Raw genomic sequence first — 22,553 nt, 5'->3', positions numbered from 1 at the left:
TCAAGCACTCTGCCAAAAATGGGGAGTGCCGGACGTGGATATCATGGCATCGAGACTCAACAAAAAGCTAGACAGGTTCATGTCCCGCTCAAGGGATCCGATGGCCTGCGGAACCGATGCGCTGGTTTGCCCTTGGCATCAGTTCAAACTTCTTTATGCGTTTCCCCCGCTCCAGTTACTACCCCGCCTGCTGCGCAGGATCCGGGTGGAGCACATACCAGTTATCCTGGTAGCTCCAGCATGGCCCAGAAGGGCATGGTACTCACTAATCCTAAGGATGGTAGTGGGAGACCCTTGGACTCTGCCTCTAAGGCCAGACCTGCTATCGCAAGGTCCGATCCTCCACCCTGCCTTACGGCATCTAAATTTCACGGCCTGGAAGCTGAATCCTTGATTCTCAGGGGTAGAGGTCTGTCTCAGAAAGTAATCTCTACCCTAATCAGAGCCAGGAAACCGGTCTCTAGGGTGATTTATCACAGGGTCTGGAAGGCCTATGTAGGCTGGTGTGAGTCCAAGCTATGGCTTCCTCGCAAGTTCACCATCGATAGAGTTTTAAGTTTTCTCCAGCTAGGAGTGGATAAAGGATTGGCATTAAGCACAATCAAAGGACAGATTTCTGCCCTGTCAGTGTGGTTTCAGCGGCCGCTGGCCACCCACTCGCTGGTTAAGACCTTCCTTCAAGGGGTCTTACGTATTAAACCTCCAGTTAAATCCCTGCTTTGTCCGTGGGATTTAAATCTTGTTCTGTCAAGTATACAGAAACAACTGTTTGAGCCGTTGGCTGAAATTCCTTTGGTTTTACTGACAAGGAAGTTAGTATTTTTGGTTTCCATAGTTTCCGCAAGAAGAGTTTCGGAACTGGCGGCCTTATCCTGTAAGGAACCATATCTTATTTTTCATAAGGACAGGGTCGTTCTCCGCCCTCATCCTTCCTTCCTACCGAAGGTTATATCCAGTTTTCATTTGAACCAGGATTTGGTATTACCATCCTTCTTCCCTAAACCTACTTCCAGAAAGGAAGGGTTGCTGCATACCTTGGATATTGTCAGGGCCATGAAGGCCTATCTTAAAGCTACAAAGAAGATCCGGAAAACAGATGTGCTGTTCATTCTACCGGATGGGCCCAAGAAGGGGCAGGCAGCTGCAAAATCCACCATTTCTAGGTGGATTAAGCAATTAATCACTCAGGCCTACGGCTTGAAAGGGTTGCCTCCTCCAGTATCATTAAAGGCTCATTCTACTAGGGCCATGGGCGCCTCCTGGGCAGCACACCACCAGATCTCTATGGCTCAAGTTTGCAAGGCGGCAACCTGGTCTTCTGTCCACACATTTACAAAATTCTACAAGTTGGACGTAAGAAGGAATACTGATACTGCCTTCGGGCAGGCAGTGCTGCAGGCTGCAGTTTGAGACCCTCGGATTCCGGGGGCTCCTCTTTTTTTGAGTTAAATTTAAAATTTAAGATTATTTTTCTCAACTAAGTTGGATTTATTATGATTTGAGTATACCTCTAAATTAAATCCTTTTGTCTTGGAGATGTTCTCCCTCCCCTCATTGTAAGCATTGCTTTGGGACATCCCATATAGTAATGAATGCCGCTCTGTGTCCCGTGATGTAACGATAAAGAAAAAGAGATTTTTAATACAGCTTACCTGTAAAATCTTTTTCTTGGAGTACATCACGGGACACAGAGCTCCCACCCCTCTTTTTGAGGACCATTTTGGGAGGCATACTGCTTGCTACAAAACTGAGGTACTCCTCCTATGGGAGGGGGTTATATAGGGAGGGGCATTTCCTGTTTGAGATTGCCAGTGTCTATCACCTGAAGGTACTCCATATAACCCATATAGTAATGAATGCCGCTCTGTGTCCCGTGATGTACTCCAAGAAAAAGATTTTACAGGTAAGCTGTATTAAAAATCTCTTTTTTTTTTTTCAACCTCGCCTACTATGTAATAAGGGAATTATTCTATGTTACTATATGGGCAGTAAATATGAAGCAAGCAGCTTTGGTTACAGAGGAAAATCCCCTTTTAATGACACTTGCTGCAGCTCTGGAAAGCCACATACCTGCTGTGATGCCCAAATATATATTACATAGATAGGAGTGTAAGCCCTAACAATGAACTAATTGCTCTCTTTTGGTCTGTTTAAAATTGGCATTGAAAGCGTTTTGTCATATCTGTTCAATAATCAGAAATTGACCTCCTTAAAAAAAATTGTAAAAAAAAACTGATCTCGTCATCTATTCACAGAGCTCTGTGATTGGGAAACTACAAGTACCGACAGCCTTTGTGGCTGACTGCTTGTAGTTCTCAATTAACTGCCATGGCTCTATTGAGTGCTCTGGTAGTTCACTGTCTGTCCCTGTCAGTGGGCATCTGCCTGCCAGTACGAGGTTTAAAAAAATGTTCAAAAGACTCATTATGCCTCCTAGATTATTTGTTGGGGTGTTTGCTTTCCAAAATGGGGTAATGTTTTGGGCATTTCCATTGTCCCAATTGCTCCAGGGCCTTCAAACGAGTGTAATAGATAGTCAAGAAATCAAATGTGTAATTTGTCCCTAGAACACCCGATGGTGCACCCTGTGTTTTGGGGTGTAGTTGCAAGTATGCACATGCCATGTGAAAAATAACCTGTTAATATGACAATTTTGTGGGGAAAAAAATCCTAATTTTGCAAAGAATTATGGGAAAAATGACAACTTCAAAAAACTCACGATGCCTCTTATTAAATACCTTAGAATGTCTGCTTTCCAAAATGGGGTAATTTAGGGGGTATTTGTACTTTCCTGGCTTGTTAGCGTCTCAAAAAATATATAGATAGACCGGCAGTACACAGTGTAAATGATTGCTTATTGCAGTGACAATCACTGTATAAGCAATCATAATGTTAAAAAAAAAAATCATCATCCTTATCACCCCCCAGGGTAGTACAACGTCACTATGGTGACACTGAACTACTCTGATACCAGTATGTAAAAAATTATAAAAATGTATGATTTATTTATTTTTTACATACTTTTAGCAGAGAAAGTGCAGTGTCACTATGGTGACGTCATACTGCTGTGTCAGTGATCATGTACAATGACTGGCTGCTCTGATATCACTGATAAAATAGGCAAGTCGGTACATCGGGGTGTTCAAATAAAAACCATAGTTTGTAGACACTCTAACTTGCACACAGACTAAATCATATACGCTGATCTGGGTTATTTAGCAACAAATTAAAAATCCATTGGTGAATAAATATCACCAAAATAAAGCTCTATCTGTCTCAAAGTGTGACAGTTCTGAAAACTGGCCTGGCCTGGACAGGAAGGGGGTGAAAGTGCCCGGGTCTTGAGGTGGCTTAATAAAAGAAAGTTGGGCAGGGCTGACACCAACTGAGCATATTTCTTGCAGATCAACTAGTATTTTTCTGTACTTGCAGGATCTTTACAGGAATAAAACATAGAATAATGTGCTTGTTTGTGTTAAACTTGTGCTGTGCATTTTTATAAAGTGCTGCTTTGCCGCACACCCATTGGTTATGGAAATGAGAATTCATTCTTAAGCTTGTGCAAAGAAATAAAGCTTGTGCTCTAAATAACAGTATTCATTACTACTCAAATCAATATGTCTGCATATTTTCTATGTGAGCAAATGTATCTATTACTGCTTGAAGCACTCTGATTTCCAGCTCATTTCCATGGTAAGGCACTGATTCATGCTTGACAGTAAATGTGTAATATGTTTTGTCAGGCGCACAGTGTGCCCGCATGTGGTATTTTGCTTAATTAGGAATAGAATTCTGCAGACTGGCAGTAGATCTGGCCCAACCACTGTGACAATTTTCTCTACTTACTGTTAAACCAAAGACCCTGTGTGATCCCTCAGTCTATCTTCTCTTGTAACAGTCAAATGCAGTATTAAGTATGAATCGAAAAGGCTGTCATGTTCCTGAACTGGAGCTTCACTGACAGTAAGCACAACAGACACCGATGTTTTGTGATTAGTAAGCAGATGGGGCCTATAATCTTGAGCTTGACCATGCTCAGAGCTAACCCCACTGGTGGTTTGTGTTCATAGGAACGGCCCAGCACACGCTACTTGTGTACACTGAGCTGTCAAGTGCTTGATTGAGGAAAAGTGATTATAGCTTGTGTTGGCAAACGAGATATGCTTTCAAAGGCTAATTATTCAGATTGGCTCTGCAATTATAAACTGTTTAGAAAAAAATTATTTATAAATTAAGTTTAATTGTCAGTAGTAACTATTCACAAGTCTGTTTTGTTTTATTTTTTGTTTCTATTTTGAAAAACAAAACTATTTCATGAAAAAATGAAATCATTAGATGTAAACCAAATCACTAAAATCTCCTATAAACTTTAAACTAGTTGTATACTTTTTTTTCCTACAGGTAAGCCTATACCTGTAGGTAAAATGAATATCTCCTAAACCTGTACGGTTTAGGAGATATTCACTTTGCATGCAGCCGCTGACATCAGCCGCGTATGCGTTGTAAAGGCCCGGCTGCAGGTCCTTGCCAGGAAGTAGTCTCCTGCGGGTCTCTGGCCACTCACAGCGCCGGAGCCGAGAAGCCGAAATAAACGCAGAGGGAACATGTCAGCTCCCTTGGCGTAGACTGGGATCAGATGCAGACGCCTCGTTCTAAGGCAGTGGTTCTCAACTCCGGTCCTCAGGGCCCACTAACAGGCCAGGTTTGCAAGATAACTGAAATGCATCACAGGTGATATCATTTGCTGCTCAATTAGTAAGACCTCATCTGGAATATGCAGTTCAGTTTTGGGCTCCAGTTCTCAAAAAGGATATCGGAGAACTGGAGAAAGTGCAGAGAAGGGCAACCAAACTGATAGGCATGGGGGAGCTCAGCTATGAGGAAAGATTAGAAGAACTAAATTTATTCACTCTTGAGAAGAGGAGAATAAGGGGGGATATGATCAACATGTACAAATATATAAGAGGTCCATACAGTGAACTTGGTGTTGAGTTATTCACTTTATGGTCAACACTGAGGACAAGGGGGCACTCTTTACGTCTAGAGGAAAAGAGATTTCACCTCCAAATACGGAAAGGTTTTCTTTATCGTACATCACGGGACACAGAGCGGCATTCATTACTATATGGGTTATATGGAGTACCTTCAGGTGTAGACACTGGCAATCTCAAACAGGAAATGCCCCTCCCTATATAACCCCCTCCCATAGGAGGAGTACCTCACTTTTTTTTACGCCAGTGTCTTAGGTGTTAGTCATGGTTTAGCTTGCCTCCGCATCCTTGGGATTAGGTGAGCTACCGGTTCTGTCCAAAAAAGCCTCAGCGCTAAAGTGGTCAGTAACCGGACCCCAAACCCTTGGGGTATAGCCCATAATGCTTTTCTTTTTAGAGAGCTGGACCCTGGGCCCAGAACTTAGAAACCTTTGGGTACCTAAAGTTTTCTGTTGCCAGGGTGCTATATGGGCCCAGGACAGTGGATCCTTCATAGGAACCCAGGGCCTGAAGGTCTAGACATCCCCATGGAGATGGGGGAAGATTGGGCCTCTTGCTTGGCAAAGTCCTGCGGCATGGAGCAGGTAAGTGAGGGGAAAACTTGCGGAACTTGGTTCTTAGCAGGTTTTTTTCTGGGGGGTCACAGGGGACATGCCTAAAGTTATGCACTGCATCTGGCAAACTAGTCACATATCATAAAGATAGGATGGCTCTCTATGTATTATTCCCCATAAGATGTGACCTCCCTTGTAGTGTTGGAAAAGCATTGAGTGGGGCCTGTGTTATATAAAAATATATGTGTGTGTCAGAGAGCTTTGCTTACCTGCAGGCCTCCAGGCGATGCTCCATTCAGTCTTCCTCCTCAGAGCCTGCAAGCAGGCAAAACGCTGACCTCCTCATGGTTCCAGGCTGCAGGCTGCAGTTTGCTGGAACAGAGAGGTCCCTTCCTCCCAAAATCCCCCCCCCTCCCCCTGTCGGGAGGGGCATTTCCTGTTTGAGGTTGCTGGGGGGGAAGGGCGGGTCAGTGGCTTAAAGGAAGGGGCGGCCCTTCCTTGTTTGTTCCATCAATACTTTGGAACTGAGGAGAAAGACCAGAGCGGCAGCACGGGGCGCCGAGGACACACAGTGGCCAGAAAGGATATTGCAGTCTTCAGAGGACTGTTTTGTCAAGCCTAGAAATAGGCTGTTTCTTTTCCATCTCATAGTTTTTCTTTGCAATACTACTCAGGGGGACAGAATGTTTTTTCTTTCCTGGATTTGAAACAAAAACGAAAAAAAAAAAAAAAAAAAAAAAAAAAGTCATCTAGGGGAGAGGAAGCATTTTTTTATCCCCCAAACAGGTGTTTGGACAATTAACTTTTATAGTTCCAAATACCAATAGGTAGCAGGTGTACCTCGGTATTGTACCATGGTATGCCGCTGTTTTCCCTACAGGGAGCCTTGGGGCCATCGGGATCTGGGGCTGGAGCTGACGCGGGTCAGTCCAACCCTAAGATGGTCACGGAGGAGGTATTACTCACCTCTTTAAAAGAGATGCAGAAAAGCATGGGAAAAATGATATCCGCAGCTATGCGGGGCAGTAAGCGGAATAGATCTCCGTCGCCCGAGCGCGGACCCTCAGAAGAGGAGGTCCTTTCCTCAGGGGAATTGGACGACCTCTTGGACACGGACCAAGTAGGTTCAGGGATCGAAGACCCGGATACAGAGGAGTCTGGGGCAGTCTCCCTGAGGGAGAGCTGGTGGATTCAAGGATTGTCGGACTTGGTCCATAGGACATTCAACTTGCCAGTACCAGATCTCCAGGTATCGACGGTTTCAGCTTTGGGCTCACTGAGGGCGCCTCAAAGCAATGCTGTGTTTCCGATCCATCCTCTATTAGAGGGAATTTTGTTCCAAGATTGGAACAAGCCAGATAAGATCTTCTTACCACCTAAAAGGTTCTCTGTCCTATATCCTATGGAAGAAAATTTTTCCAAAAGATGGGCTACTCCTGCAGTGGACGCAGCCATCTCATGTGTTAACAGATCGTTAACATGCCCTGTAGAAAACATACAGGTGTTCAAGGATCCAGTTGATAAGCGCTTGGAAGCACTACTTAAGAACTCCTTCACTACTGCAGGGGCAGTAGTACAGCCAGCTGTGGCTGCGATTGGGGTCGCTCAAGCATTATCGGATCAATTTAAGCAGATGCTTAAACTTATTCCGGCCCAGCAGGCAGAAAAATTTTCGGATGTCCCTAAGGCCATATGTTTTACGGTAGACGCAATCAAGGATTCTATCCAGCAAGCGTCACGTTTATCGTTATCCCTTATCCATATGAGAAGACTCTTATGGTTAAAAAGCTGGGAGGCTGAGCCCCCATGCAAGAAGCTCCTGGTAGGGTTCCCCTTCCATGGAGGACGACTCTTCGGAGAAGACCTAGATAAATACATTCAGACCATTTCAAACGGCAAGAGTACTCTCTTGCCAACTAAGAAGAAGGTTCAGGGACCTGCGTTTAAACGACAGTATTCCCCTGGGCAGGGGCCCTCTAATGCCAAGCAGTATCGACGGCCTCCTGCAAAAGCAAACTTCGGCTTCAACAGCAGATCACAAGGACAGGCTGTTAGAGGCAAAAGGCAGTGGTTTCGCAAACCAGCAAAACCAGCCCCCAAGCCAACCTTATGAAGGGGCGCCCCCACCCACGAAGGTGGGGGGAAGGCTGCGACTCTTTTCAGAGATTTGGGAAGCCAGCATTCCCGACGAGTGGGTACGGTCTTCCGTGGCCACAGGCTACAAATTAGATTTCCTAAGGTTTCCTCCTCCTCATTTCCAGAAGTCGAGGATTCCAAACGATCCGGAAAAGGGAGCCGCATTAAGATCGGCATTAGATCATCTACTTTCCCAGGAAGTAATAGTAGAGGTACCAGTCCTGGAACAGGGGCTGGGTTTCTACTCCAACCTATTCATCATCCCAAAATCCAATGGATATGTCAGGCCAATTTTGGACCTAAAGATGGTAAATGCATATCTAAAGATCCGCTCATTTCGGATGGAATCCGTGCGGTCAGCAGCTGCCACACTCCAGAAGGACGACTTCATGGCGTCCATAGACATAAAGGATGCCTACCTTCATGTTCCAATTTATCAGCCACATCAAAGATATCTACGCTTCATGGTGGCTTCGCGTCACTTCCAATTCGTGGCGCTTCCCTTCGGGTTGGCTACGGCCCCCCGGGTGTTCACGAAGGTCCTAGCTCCAATCCTAGCCAAACTAAGGATCCAAGGGGTCACGATCCTAGCATACCTGGACGACCTCCTAGTCATAGATCACTCGTCTCCCGGCTTGGAGCGAGCAGTGGCCCTCACGGTCCAATACCTCGAGAGGTTCGGCTGGGTCCTAAATCGAGAAAAGTCAGCTTTCCAGCCCACAAAGCAGTTGGAATATCTCGGCATGAGATTAGACACAGAACAACAAGGAGTGTTCCTACCTCTGAGGAAGGTAAAAGCCATCAAGGAATTAATCCTACTGGTTCTAAGCAAGAAAGAACCGACTATTCGCCTATGTATGAGGTTACTAGGCAAGATGGTGGCCACATTCGAGGCGGTACCATACGCCCAGAGCCACACTCGCATCCTACAGGCAGCCATCCTGTCAGCATGGAGCAGAAGGCCACAGGCCTTGGATATCCCGTTGCCGCTCTCATCAAGAGTCCGACAAAGTCTGTGTTGGTGGTTAGACCCTCAGAATCTACTGAAGGGGAGGTCTTTCAGCCCAGTGGCTTGGAAGATAGTGACCACAGACGCCAGCCTGACGGGCTGGGGAGCAATTTTGGATGGTTGCACTCGCCAAGGTACTTGGGCAAAGCCAGAGAAGCAGTTGCCCATCAACATCTTGGAGCTCAGAGCTGCTCGACTAGCCCTCAGGGCTTGGACGTCAAAATTGCAGGGGTTCCCGGTGAGAATTCAATCAGACAATGCCACGGCCGTGGCACACATAAATCACCAAGGGGGAACCAGGAGTCAAGCCGCTCAGAGAGAGGTGAGCTTGATTCTTCTATGGGCAGAGGCTCATGTGCCCTGCATATCGGCAATATTCATTCCAGGAGTGGACAACTTTCAGGCGGACTTCTTAAGCCGCCAGACTCTATGGCCGGGGGAATGGTCTCTGCATCCACTAGTCTTTCAAGCACTCTGCCAAAGATGGGGAGTGCCGGACGTGGATATCATGGCATCGAGACTCAACAAGAAACTAGACAGGTTCATGTCCCGCTCAAGGGATCCGATGGCCTGCGGAACCGATGCGTTGGTTTGCCCTTGGCATCAGTTCAAACTTCTTTATGCGTTTCCCCCGCTCCAGTTACTACCCCGCCTGCTGCGCAGGATCTGGGTGGAGCACATACCAGTCATCCTGGTAGCTCCAGCATGGCCCAGAAGGGCATGGTACTCACTAATCTTAAGGATGGTAGTGGGAGACCCTTGGACTCTTCCTCTACGGCCAGACCTGCTATCGCAAGGTCCGATCCTCCACCCTGCCTTACGGCATCTAAATTTGACGGCCTGGAAGCTGAATCCCTGATTCTCAGGGGTAGAGGTCTGTCTCAGAAAGTAATCTCTACCCTAATCAGAGCCAGGAAACCGGTCTCTAGGGTGATTTATTACAGGGTCTGGAAGGCCTATGTAGGCTGGTGTGAGTCCAAGCGATGGCTTTCTCGCAAATTTACCATCGATAGAGTATAAGTTTTCTCCAGCTAGGAGTGGATAAAGGATTGGCATTAAGCACAATCAAAGGACAGATTTCTGCTCTGTCAGTGTGGTTTCAGCGGCCGCTGGCCACCCACTCGCTGGTTAAGACCTTCCTTCAAGGGGTCTTACGTATTAGACCTCCAGTTAAATCCCCGCTTTGTCCGTGGGATTTAAATCTTGTTCTGTCAAGTTTACAGAAACAACCGTTTGAGCCGTTGGCTGATATTCCTTTGGTTCTACTGACAAGGAAGTTAGTATTTTTGGTTGCCATAGTTTCCGCAAGAAGAGTTTCGGAGCTGGCAGCCTTATCCTGTAAGGAACCATATCTTGTTTTTCATAAGGACAGGGTCGTTCTCCGCCCTCATCCTTCCTTCCTTCCGAAGGTCATATCCAGTTTTCATTTGAACCAGGATTTGGTATTACCATCCTTCTTCCCTAAACCTACTTCCAGAAAGGAAGGGTTGCTGCATACCTTGGATATTGTCAGGGCCATGAAGGCCTATCTTAAAGCTACAAAGAAGATCCGGAAGACAGATGTGCTGTTCATTCTACCGGATGGGCCCAAGAAGGGGCAGGCAGCTGCAAAGTCCACCATTTCTAGGTGGATTAAGCAATTAATCACTCAGGCCTACGGCTTGAAAGGGTTGCCTCCTCCAGTATCATTAAAGGCTCATTCTACTAGAGCCATGGGCGCCTCCTGGGCAGCACACCACCAGATCTCTATGGCTCAAGTTTGCAAGGCGGCAACCTGGTCTTCTGTCCACACGTTTACAAAATTCTACAAGTTGGACGCAAGAAGGAATACTGATACTGCCTTCGGGCAGGCAGTGCTGCAGGCTGCAGTTTGAGACCCTCGGATTCCGGGGGCTCCTCTTGTTCGAGTTAAATTTAAAAATTTTATTTTTCTCAACTAAGTTGGATTTATTATGATTTGAGTATATCTCTAAATTAAATCCTTTTGTCTTGGAGATGTTCTCCCTCCCCTCATTGTAAGCATTGCTTTGGGACATCCCATATAGTAATGAATGCCGCTCTGTGTCCCGTGATGTACGATAAAGAAAAAGAGATTTTTAATACAGCTTACCTGTAAAATCTTTTTCTTGGAGTACATCACGGGACACAGAGCTCCCACCCCTCTTTTTTGAGGACCATTTTGGGAGGCATACTGCTTGCTACAAAACTGAGGTACTCCTCCTATGGGAGGGGGTTATATAGGGAGGGGCATTTCCTGTTTGAGATTGCCAGTGTCTACACCTGAAGGTACTCCATATAACCCATATAGTAATGAATGCCGCTCTGTGTCCCGTGATGTACTCCAAGAAAAAGATTTTACAGGTAAGCTGTATTAAAAATCTCTTTTTTTCACAGTAAGAGCTGTGAAAATGTGGAACAGACTCCCTCCAGAGGTGGTTCTGGCCAGCTCAGTAGATTGCTTTAAGAAAGGCCTGGATTCTTTCCTAAATGTACAGAATATAACTGAGTACTAAGATTTGTAGGTAAAGTTGATCCAGGGTAAATCCGATTGCCTCTCGGGGGATCAGGAAGGAATTTTTTCCCCTGCTGTAGAAAATTGGATCATGCTCTGCTGGTTTTTTTTGCCTTCCTCTGGATCAACTGTGGGTATGGAGCTGGGTGTATAGGATTGTACTGTGTTTTTTATTTTGTTTTTTATTTTTTGTGGTTGAACTTGTGTCTTTTTTCGACCTGACTAACTATGTAACTATGTAATGATTGCAGTATTCTAGTCTGCATCTCCCCAAGGTAATGCTTAAAATCTCACCTGTTAGTGGGTCCTGAGGACAGGAGTTGAGAACCACTGTTCTAAGGTAAGCATTTCATAATGAGCTAGTATGCTAGTATATATATAAATATTTGCGGGTATACAACCGCTTTAAAGCCCAACCCCAAACATTTGAGAAATCTACCATTGCTGTGCCCCTACCTGTTTTCCCTAAATCCCTGATGATCCTGTCATGAAGGTTTCCTGTTCAGGCAATTTCTCTCCCAATTGTGCTCTAGCGTTGTCACTGTGTCACATGGTGGAGGCTGTACAGGCATGGTTCACTCCTGTCACTCCTGTCACTATCAGAAAGCAGACTTTCAGCAGTAATACAGCAGGTAAAATAAGTATTGAACACGTCAACTGATGCCAAGATAAATATATTTCTAAATATGTAGGTAACAACCCATGCAAAATCCACACATACAAAAAAAAAAAAAAAAATAAGTTCAGAAATAAAGTTCTAGTGCCTTGAAAAAGTATTCATACCCCTGTGAAATGTCCACATTTTTGTCATGTTACAACCAAAAACGTATGTATTTTATGTGATAGACCAACAAAAAGTGGCACATAATTGTGCAGTGGAAGGAAAATGAAAAATCAATTTTTTTTTTTTTACAAATACAGTATCTCACAGAAAGTGGTAGTACACCCCTCACATCTTTGTAAACCTTTTTATAATATTTTTTCATGTGACAACACTGAAGAAATTACACTTTGCTACAATGTAAAGTAGTGAGTGTACAGCTTGTATAACAGGGTAAACAGTGCTATAGCAAAGATGTTATAGCTGAGCAGCCTATCAGTTTCTGCACTTAAACCCCCTTCCTGCCCAGTCCAATTTTCAGTTTTCAGCGATGCCACACTTTGATAATTGCGCAGTCATGTACCCAAACTACATTTTTATAATTTTCTTCCCACAAATAGAGCTTTCTTCTGGTGGTATTTGATCACCACTAGGTTTTTATTTTTTACTATACAAATTAACTACTTCCCACCTGGCCACTGCACATATACGGCCAGATGGGTGCTTGCTCCTGAGTGGATGTTCAGGAACGTCTTTCAGAAGGGGGGATCGCTCCCGTCACCCGGACACGGCACATCTCAGATCAGCAGAAGGGCTCTGTGACTGGCCCTCCTGATCACATGATGGCTGTGTCCAATCACAGCCATCATGTGAGGTAAATGGAAAGCCGGGTGCTAAGCGATCAGCCCTCTTCTCCTCACACAGAAGTTGTCAGTGAGGAGAGGAAGAGCGGATCGCTGCAACCGGCCGGTGATCAGGGAGTATGAGCTGTTTTTTTACAGATTTATTTTTTATTTTTTGCAATATAAATCTGTACATAAAAAACTAAGCTTTAGGAATTGTATTTGTATTGCCACACCAACCACATCACTGGTTTAGTCTGTTTTGTGCAAGCCCATGCAGATGTCACAAGTGTCTGTGATCCTCAATTGCAGCTATTCCCTTACCTAGGGGTTTGTAGTTCACTAATGCTGCATTTTGTTTTACTTCAGGTCTTTCTTACAAAACTTGCAATCCGTTATCACAATCTGTTCAGTTTCCATGGAGCAATTGAGCCACACTGGAGTGATTTTAGAATTGATTAATTAATGCAAATCAGAAATTGTGTTCCCCATGTTTGCTCTGTTTTGCTGAGAAATGTCAAGATGTCTGAACCACTAACTGATAATTTATTCAAAATACAGGGGAATGTTGGGCTGCTCTTGGCTCATGTATTTTCCTGCAGTGAAATAAAGCTCACCAATTATATACCCTGTGGGTTCTTTCTTTTTAGATGGTACAGCTGCATGCTGGGTAAGAAGTGCAGTTTGGCGCCATTGAAGGAAGAGCTACAAATACAAGGGGTATGTTTTTTGTTATTCTTGTTTTTTTGTAGTCTGAGGGAAAAGAGAATCAACATTTTGAAGTCTGCTAACAACTCGGGTAGGAATTTCAATTAAGTGTTTTAAAAAAAATCCTGCAATATAAAAAACAAAACAAAAGACTCCTGGCAATCAGTTTAAGATCAACAGTTAAAGAGGAAAGCTAATATTGGACACCTAGGAGAGGGAGATTTACTATAACTGGTGCACACAGAATCTGGTAGAGCTGTGCATGGTAACCAATCGGCTTCTAATTCCCAGATAGCAAGGATAACTTGTCACAAATTTGTGGCAGTGTTGAATTGTAAGCACTTGAAGCACAAGTTCTAGTTGACACTTTTACAATTTGTAGCAAATTTGCGTGGCAAGTCTCTAGCAAGAGCAAAGTTGCAGTGGTGAGTCTACGGCAATAGCTTTGCAAGTCACAGTGACCCCTGTGGTGGGATGACTATTGCACAACATAACTGAACCAGAACTTGCAGCAGACTTGCAGAACGTTTGCTGAGAAATGCAATGCGGACTTGCTGCAATTGTGCAACGAATTTGTGAAGCCTGGCAAGTCTAACAATAGCTTAGCAAGTCATTTTCAAATGTGCAGCTCAATTGCTTGCTATCTGGGTTTTGGCTTGTTCGTTTAAAGTGTAAGCTCACCTTTACAGAAAAATCTGTAAGGCGAACCAACACAGGACCCCCTCCTCACCCCCCGTCCCGCTGACCTGGAGCACATCCCTTTCTGAGCCCTGCTGTAGCCGGCTCACCAGATTGGGGATTAGAAATCCCCTCAGCAATCTCTCTACTTCTACCCCGCTGACAGAACAGGCTACGTGGGATCCATGTGACTGCACCGACCAATTAGAATGCTCCAATGGGATTTCTAAGCCCCGGTCCGGTGAGGCGGCTATAGCAGGGCTCATAAGGGGAGATCACCGCACTGAAGGTCAGGGGGACAGTGAGAAGGGAGTCTTGTGTAAGTTTACCTTACAGATTTTTCTGTAACGTTGAACTTACCCTTTAATCTTTGACAATATATCCTAGAAGTTGATTGGTTGCTATGTAACGCTGTACCAGATTCCATTTGCACCAGTTATAGTAAATCTCCCCCCTAATGTCCCATTAGCAAATGTGTTAAAATAATATCTAAATTATATAATTTACCTATGTGTTACCATGAAAAAAATGCTTTAAGTAATAGAATTCTTGGTTTAAATACTTTCATCTACTCTTTCAAGTTGGCTAAATCAAAGTAATGGCCAGTCCCTACTCTACCATGCCAAATACTCACATTACATATGGTACATAAAGTAGCCCTTTTTTACGTACTACAGATATTACTGCCAAATGAAAATGTATTTGCTTACAAACATTTTATGGTAATTAAGGGTAAGCTCACAATAAAGAGGAGAGCTACAGATGTAGGTGTGACTTTCCTATAAATTGTAAATATGTATTACAAAGTATACAAACCAAGAATCTTTTCTTGGATGCACCAAAAAATTGTTCAGTTTGAATGTTTAAAATTAAAGATGTGACTAGTGCAGCAATTAAATGGGGAAAAAAAATTACACAATGGGGTTTATTTTACTAAAGGCGTGATCGCTGTAGTTCTCAGGGGGACATGCAAGGAAAATAAAAATCTGCATTTTAGCTTGTACATGATCGGATGAGAAAATCAGCAGAGTTTCTCCTCATTTTTGATTTCCCCATCAGATCTAAAGTGACTGCACTTCCAAGTGCACTTGCAGTGCAGAGTGGATTTGCCTTTAGTAACTCAACCCCAATGTCTCAAAATCTGCAGGAAAATGAATAATGGTTGAGAAAATTAGTTTGTCAGTATTTGGCACAATAAATTTGTGCAATAAAGGACATTATACGTGTGTTCAGGGTAACACTAGCAATTATGGGCTTTGTTTTTTTTAAGGCAAAACTAGATTGACCCAAATGTAATCGTGATCTTCAGTAAGGCCCCGTACACACGACCGAGAAACTCGACGGGCAAAACACATCGTTTTGCTCGTCGAGTTCCTTGTGAAGCCGCCGAGGATCTCGGCGAGCCAAGTTTCCCCATTGACTAACGAGGAAATAGAGAACATGTTCTCTATTTGGCTCGACGAGTTCCTCGTCGGTTTCCTCGACCAAAAGTGTACAGACGACCGGTTTCCTCGGCAGAATACGGCTCCCATCGAGTTTCTGGCTGAATTCTGCCTACGGGGCCTAACACAGCAAACTGTGCCTGCTAGAGTTTCAAATCTCAGTATTGAAGCTAACCTTAAAGTGATTGTAAAGGTTTATTTTGTATTTATTTTTTAAATAACAAAACTGTCATACTTACCTCCACTGTGCAGTTCGTTTTGCACAGAGTGGACCCGATCCTCATGTTCTGGGGTCCCTTGGTGGCTGTCTCGACTCCTCTCCTCAATAGTTAATCCCCTCTGGGAAGCTCTCCAGAGGGGGTTAGCTTGCGGGCGCGCTCCCTGTCATACACTCTGCGTCCATCGACACAGAGCATGACTCGTCCCTCCCCCTCCGCAAGCGCGATCTTGGATTTGATTGACAGCAACAGGAGCTAATGGCTGCGCTGCTATCAATCTATCAATTCAACGCAGAGACTCCGTGGAGAAGAGGAATGCCGGGGGACGTGCACAGCAGGTGAACGGGCTCGGGTAAGGAAAACGGGGGGTTGTGGTGTTTACGATGCATTAAGGTGAAAAAACACAAACCTTTACAATCCCTTTAGTAATAAGAATATATTGCCTGTCAATTCAGAGATGTACTCCACATGGAAAATGCTTGGTATGTTAAAATTGTGTCTTATATTTTATTATAGGTATCCAAAGTTGCGTATACAGAATTTTATCAGGGAAAAACCATGCGTTGGGCACTGGCATGGAGCTTCTATGATGATGTGACAATCCCTGTAGGTAACAAGTTGTTGTAACCAACAAAAAAATCATTGTTTCTAAGTTTCTTGTTAGAACAAGACTCCTTGCATTTCCCCTAGAGAATGAAAGATGAAACGCTACTCATCATTATGATAAACATCTATAGACCATTGTTGTACTATTAGCCGATCTGTCCATTTTGGGTGTAACAGGGAAATATTCAAACCTATGCTGGTTGTTATATGGCATGTATGACATTCTTCATGTCTCTCCTGTGATCCCTTCTTTAACCTACATAATTAGTTGCCCTGTGACAGTCTCCTTCGTTCTTTGAGGTTACCAGGAACTCGTCCGATTTTATTTTTGGTTACGTATTTTTGCTTGATTTTTATTGTATCTTGTGTGACCCTTGATAAGTACTGTTTACTCATGGTATGATTTTGTTCCTCAACTTTTGTATGACTGATAGCTGGAATTGCTGTTGTAGCCACCGGTGCTGTGGTATTTGTTTTTTGTTTTGTGTTGTTTACTGTTAGTTGACTTGTACCTGAATTGCATTTGAAAAGTATTAAAAGAAAATCTCCCCCCCCCAAAAAAACCCACTATACTAGGTTTTTAACTTTTATCCAAAACCCTGTCACGGTAGGGTCCACTTATTTTGATCACAGCTTTTACAGGCCAATTTTGCCTTTTCAACCAAATTATTGCATTTATGTGGAGAATCCATTCTTGTGAACAACTAACCTATTCCATAGAAAATTCAGTAAAGTAAACAGGACACAGATTTTCTCTGTGTGTCCTCTAGTAAGTTCTGGCTAAAAAACAAACCCTTCTAATGTCAAGTTTGGGTTTCTTTGCTGCAGTGATACCTGGCATGTAACAGTGGTATTGTACAACATAGAAAGAGACAATTGACATATATCACGGCAAATAAAATGCTTGATTGAGCTGCGTTTCTGCTGCCCACCAACCCGCCCCCCCCCCCCCTTAAGTTGCATTAGGCAGTGTATGGGGGTGTTTACATGCTGTGCCCCCGATGCTTCACTTTGTGCCCAAAGAAAAGCTACACAGGAGGTGTTGCATGGCTTCCTCACCCCCTGTCAGTAGCCTCTGGCGGGCATCAGAGGCAAGAGAGATTTAGATGCATGTCTAAATCTACCCTTACTATGTTTTTTCTTTTTATTTATTTTGATACAATGTTATTGATTTATTTTTTTAACGGGTATAATTTTATTTGTAATATTTGTTAAAAAAAATTGGGAGGGGGGGGCGGAGCTTTGGAGAGATATCAGAGGTCTAAACAGACCCCTAATGTATTTTTTGAAACTAAAGAAAGCCAGTCTCAGCTTCACTGTGGATGAATGAACACAAGTGTATGTATAGAGAATTCTATTCATTGACAAACTGAAGCATAGTAAACACCGTTTATAATGCTTTAGCTACGATTGGACACAAGAGCAATCCATAACAATTGCTTACTGGGTTCATTCAGCAAAGTAAGAGGGCTGGTAAAAAATGTCTACCAGAAGTGACCATGAGCTTTAGCAGAAGGAGCCATGCCAGGTCCATTCAGCATACAGACCTGGCCAGCTGGAAATGGTGCTGTAGGTCCATCCACCATACAGACCTGGTAGCAAAAAGGGTAAACTACTTCTAATGCCAGTTTCAGCCACAAAGTTTTGCAGGCTGTTGTTTGGCCCATTTAGGTCTGGAGTTTTTTTTAAGGGTCTTTTGGTTATAAATTAGTTGTTGCATATTAGTTACCCTCACCTACTACTTTTGGACTTCCCATTTGTTATGAAGAAAAACTGTGCCCTCTCCTGTACAATGAAGAAAATTTGATTTTCTACGTTCCTGTAAATTTATTGAAATCTAGTGCATGGCACAAGCTCCTCCACTCTAAAGTCCTCCCTTTCCAGTCTTGTCAACTAGATATCCTGCTATAGTCATGCATGATTTTGTGACCCAGTGTACCAAAGTCCTGCTGAATGATTGCAGTAACTATAAGTGTGCTCCTGCGAATTCCCGCACAGATTCTATAGTATTGTGGTCTTCTGCTTTTCACTCCTTTATTAAATGAGACAATTTGGGCTCCTATGGACGTGATGTACCCCACTCTGGAGGATCAGTCTGCTGTTTTCAGTCTCTGGCCTCTTAGAGACCCTGAAGCTGCACTGACCTTTCTATTGCAACCGCTTTCTATGGTCTTTCTCTGGGGGACTAGTAGCACCCTGTTGATTTTGCACTTTACCAGTACCCACCTTGTTTCATATACCTGCCTGTAGCACCATTATACTTACTTGATCAGTTTCACTGTGATTCCTGTTTTAGCTGCTATATATGTATATTTGTTTACATGTGGTATCTCTCTCTTTTGACTGTGAGGTATACTTGAATTACTTTTAGGGTTTTGTTATCGGTTTATATCGAGCCGGGGTATGCCCAGAGGCTCTGTTTTGTATTTTTAATAAACGCAATTTCTATAAAATGAAAATAAATAAATAAAGTAGAGTGCACATGGAAGGGTTTTACATGGCACAAACAAAACAAAAAGTTTCCCAGCATACTTTCCAGCTATCCAGCAACAATGTGTGTTAGATGTTACCTTCACAACATTTGCAAATACATGTGGAAGCCACACTGCCTCATGAAATGCAGCCCTAACTCTAATCTTTGAAAGTCTCCATGTTGAGGCATATATAGCAATGGATACATTAAGGGCAAGATATGCCTGGAGGCAGCCCATTCCTCCTTAAGTCACAGGAACACAATAGAAGCCCAACACAGCAAATTGGCAGCTGAAGGCACCCAGTGTGTCCTTGCACTAATTCCAACAATCTAAGCAAAAATGGCAACCATCGCACTTTATAACTAGCTTTTAAAGTAAGGTGAATATGGAAGGCCTTTGCACAGCACAAACAAAACAAAAAATTTCCCAGCACACCTACTGTCTAGCCTGTAGTGTGCAACAGTAACATATGTGGAAGCCGCATTGTCTTGTCATTCCAAACTCGTTCATTCATCCATGTCTTTATGAACCTTGCTTTGTGCACTGGTGCGCAGTCATATTGGAGCAGAAAGGGGCCCTCCCCAAACTGTTCCCACAAAGTTGGGAGCATAAAAATTATCCAAAATATCTTGGTATGGTGACACCTTAATAGTTCCATTCACTGGAACTAAGGGGCCATGCCCAACCCCTGAAAAACAACTCCACGCCATAATCCCCCCTCCACCAAATGTTTTGGACCAGTGCACGAAGCAAAGTCCATAAAGACATGGATTAGCGAGTTTGGAGTGGAGGAACTTGACTGGCCTACACAGAGTCCTGACCTCAACCCGATAGAACATCTTTGGGATGAATTAAAGCAGAGATTGCAAGCCAGGCCTTCTAGTCCATCCTTGCCTGACATTACAAATCTCAGTTTGTTACCTCTATAAAAGACACCTGTCCACCGAATCAATCAATGAGATTACAATGTCTCCACAATGACCAAGACCAAAGAGCTGTCCAAGGATGTCAGGGACAAGATTGTAGCCCTACACAAGGCTGAAATGGGCAAGACCATTGCCAAGCAGAGATGAGAGGCTGACATAAGTTGGTGCGATTATTCGCAAATGGAACAAAAACAAAATAACTGTCAATCTCTGCCGGTCTGGGGCACTGTGCAAGATCGCGTGTTCAAAGGGTGGTGATTAATAACGTGCACTCAGACTGGTCTGGAGAGTGGTAAGTGGGGTACCCCGAGGGCTCTGTTTTGGGACCAGTTTTTTTCAATGTATTCATTAATGATAAAGGAGATGGGATAAATAACTCAATTGCGGACAACACAAAAATAAGCAGGGCAATAACTTCACATCAGGATATAGAAATTTTACATTAAGCCTTATACAAAATAATGGATTGGGCAACTACATGGCAAATGAGGTTTAATGTGGAAAAATAATGCAAAAAACATAAATACAAATTACTAGGGGGAGAAACGCTGGGGGAATCAAGGATGGAGAAAGATCTCGGGGGGTCCTAGTAGATGACAGATTGAGCAATAGCATGCAATGATCCCCATGACTGGTTGTAGTCCAGGCTGAGGTTGCCCCTCTACTCGACCACTCCGGGACACCTAGATGTGCGACTTTTAGGGGTCACCCATTGTTCTCTTAAGCAAGCAATGTCGAGCTGCAGCTACCAAAGCCAGCAGAATTTTTGCATGCATAAAAAAAGATATAAACTCCAGGGATAAAACAATAATCCTGCTCTTTATAAAACTCAGGTTAGGCCACATCTGGAGTACTCCGTCCAGTTCTGGTCACCAGTCTTCAGAAGGGATGTGCTAGAGAGAGTCCAAAGAAGGGCAAGAAAATTAATAAGGGGACTGGACGACCTCCATTACAAGAAACAACTACAAGCACAGAATTTATTCTCGCTGGAGAAGCGATGCTTAAGAGGGGACATGATAGCGATTTACAAATACCTCAATGGTGATCCTAGCATAGTGAGAAAACTAATCAGTCTCGGAGTGCAAGAGAACACGTGGCCATACAATGAGATTGGAGGAGAACGGATTTAACCTTTAATTGCATAGGGGGGTTTTCATTGTCGGGGCAATAAAGGCTGTGCAACTCTCTTCCACAATTGGTGGTGGCAGTGGGGAGTATGAATATTTTTAAAAGACTCTTGGATGTGCATCTTAAAGAACACAACGTATAGGGAAATGGGAAATAATTATAGACACTGACACACGTCCATCTACACAGGTTGAACTGGATGGACTATTGTCTTTATTCAACCTTACCTACTATGTACCTACAGTATCTCATAAAAGTGAGTACACCCCTCACATTTTTGTAAACTTTTTATTATATCTTTTCATGTGACAACACTGAAGAAATGACACTTTGCTACAATGTAAAGTAGTGAGTGTACAGCTTGTATAACAGTGTAAATGCGTTGTCCCCTCAAAATAACTCAACACACAGCCATTAATGTCTAAACCGCTGGCAACAAAAGTGAGTACACCCCTAAGTGAAAATGTCCAAATTGGGCCCAAAGTGTCAATATTTTGTGTGTCCACCATTACTCTCCAGCACTGCCTTAGCCTTCTTGGGCATGGAGTTCATCAGAGCTTCACAGGTTGCCACTGGAGTCTTCTTCCACTCCTCCATGATGACATTATGGAGCTGGTGGATGTTGGCGACCTTGTGCTCCTCCACCTTCCATTTGAGGATGCCCCACAGATGCTTAATAGGGTTTGGAGACATGCTTGGTCAATCCATCACTTTTACCCTTAGCTTCTTTAACAAGGCAGTGGTCATCTTAAAGGTGTGTTTGGGGTCATTATCATGTCTGAATATTGCCCTGCGGCTCAGTCTCCGAAGGGAGGGGATCATGCTTTGCTTCAGTATGTCACAGTACATGTTGGCATTCATGGTTCCCCCAATAAAATGTAGCTCCCCAGTGTCAGCAGCACTCATGCAGCCCCAGACAATGACACTCCCACCACCATGCTTGACTGTAGGCAAGACACACTTGTCTTTGTACCCCTCACCTGGTTGCTGCCACACATGCTTGACACCATCTGAACCAAATGAGTTTATCTTGGTCTCATCAGTGTCTAATTCCTATCAAATCCCTTGAAAACCACAAGAAGTAGAGCGGCCCTGTGATGTGGAGAGAAGTACTCTTTGTACATTTAAATTGATTCATTTGGTCACATATATGGACTTTTATATAATTCGCACAATTTTATTATTTCCCCTAAATATCCCTATGAAATAGAGATTTTGTTATTTTTGTACAATCAATTAAAAGCAATAAATGGTCTCAAATGCAGATGTTATAAACTCATACAGCACTGAAAGCAAAATATACTGTTCTGAAAGTGTAATACCCTGTATTAATGCACATGGCATAGCTATCTTCCTTTGTGCAAATGATGTAAAAATAATATACAGCGCCCTCGAGGGCTTTGAATATTCTCAACAAAGCAGGGAAGTCATATGCTGTGATATCTGTATTCTCTGCATTGTTATTAATGTGCCTGAGTTATATGGCCAGCGCTATCTCCTCCTGTATGATATCATCTGTGTTGGAGTTTTGGAGGCACAAAAATCCTCATCCATAGCCCGTGGGCGAACATGCTCCCTGCCCTCCGTCTGATAAATACCTTTTTGTGACAGACCAGCCTGCTAATGCCCATTTGTCTTAAGGATTAGACATGCACACTGATTTTTCTTGGCTTAACAAATTAAAAAGGCATTAGCTGACAGCTTCTATCAAACTATCGGCATAATCAT

At 43.6% G+C, this 22,553-nt stretch overlaps 1 protein-coding gene across 1 annotated transcript in view; it reads left to right on the top strand.

Moving 5' to 3' along the window:
* The window catches only part of METTL16 (methyltransferase like 16), a 134,001-nt gene that overhangs the window by 91,760 nt on the left and 19,688 nt on the right, over nucleotides 1-22,553 (top strand). The window contains exons 7-8 of the mRNA XM_040338445.1: nucleotides 13,296-13,365; nucleotides 16,208-16,297. Of these exons, the coding sequence (XP_040194379.1) occupies nucleotides 13,296-13,365; nucleotides 16,208-16,297 (160 nt within the window). The remainder of the gene's footprint in view (nucleotides 1-13,295; nucleotides 13,366-16,207; nucleotides 16,298-22,553) is intronic.

Source organism: Rana temporaria, chromosome 2 (assembly GCF_905171775.1).
Source record: "Rana temporaria chromosome 2, aRanTem1.1, whole genome shotgun sequence".
Lineage (NCBI taxonomy): Eukaryota > Metazoa > Chordata > Amphibia > Anura > Ranidae > Rana > Rana temporaria.
Note: the sequence above shows the minus strand (reverse complement) of the source record. Positions and strands in the feature narration are given on the sequence as shown.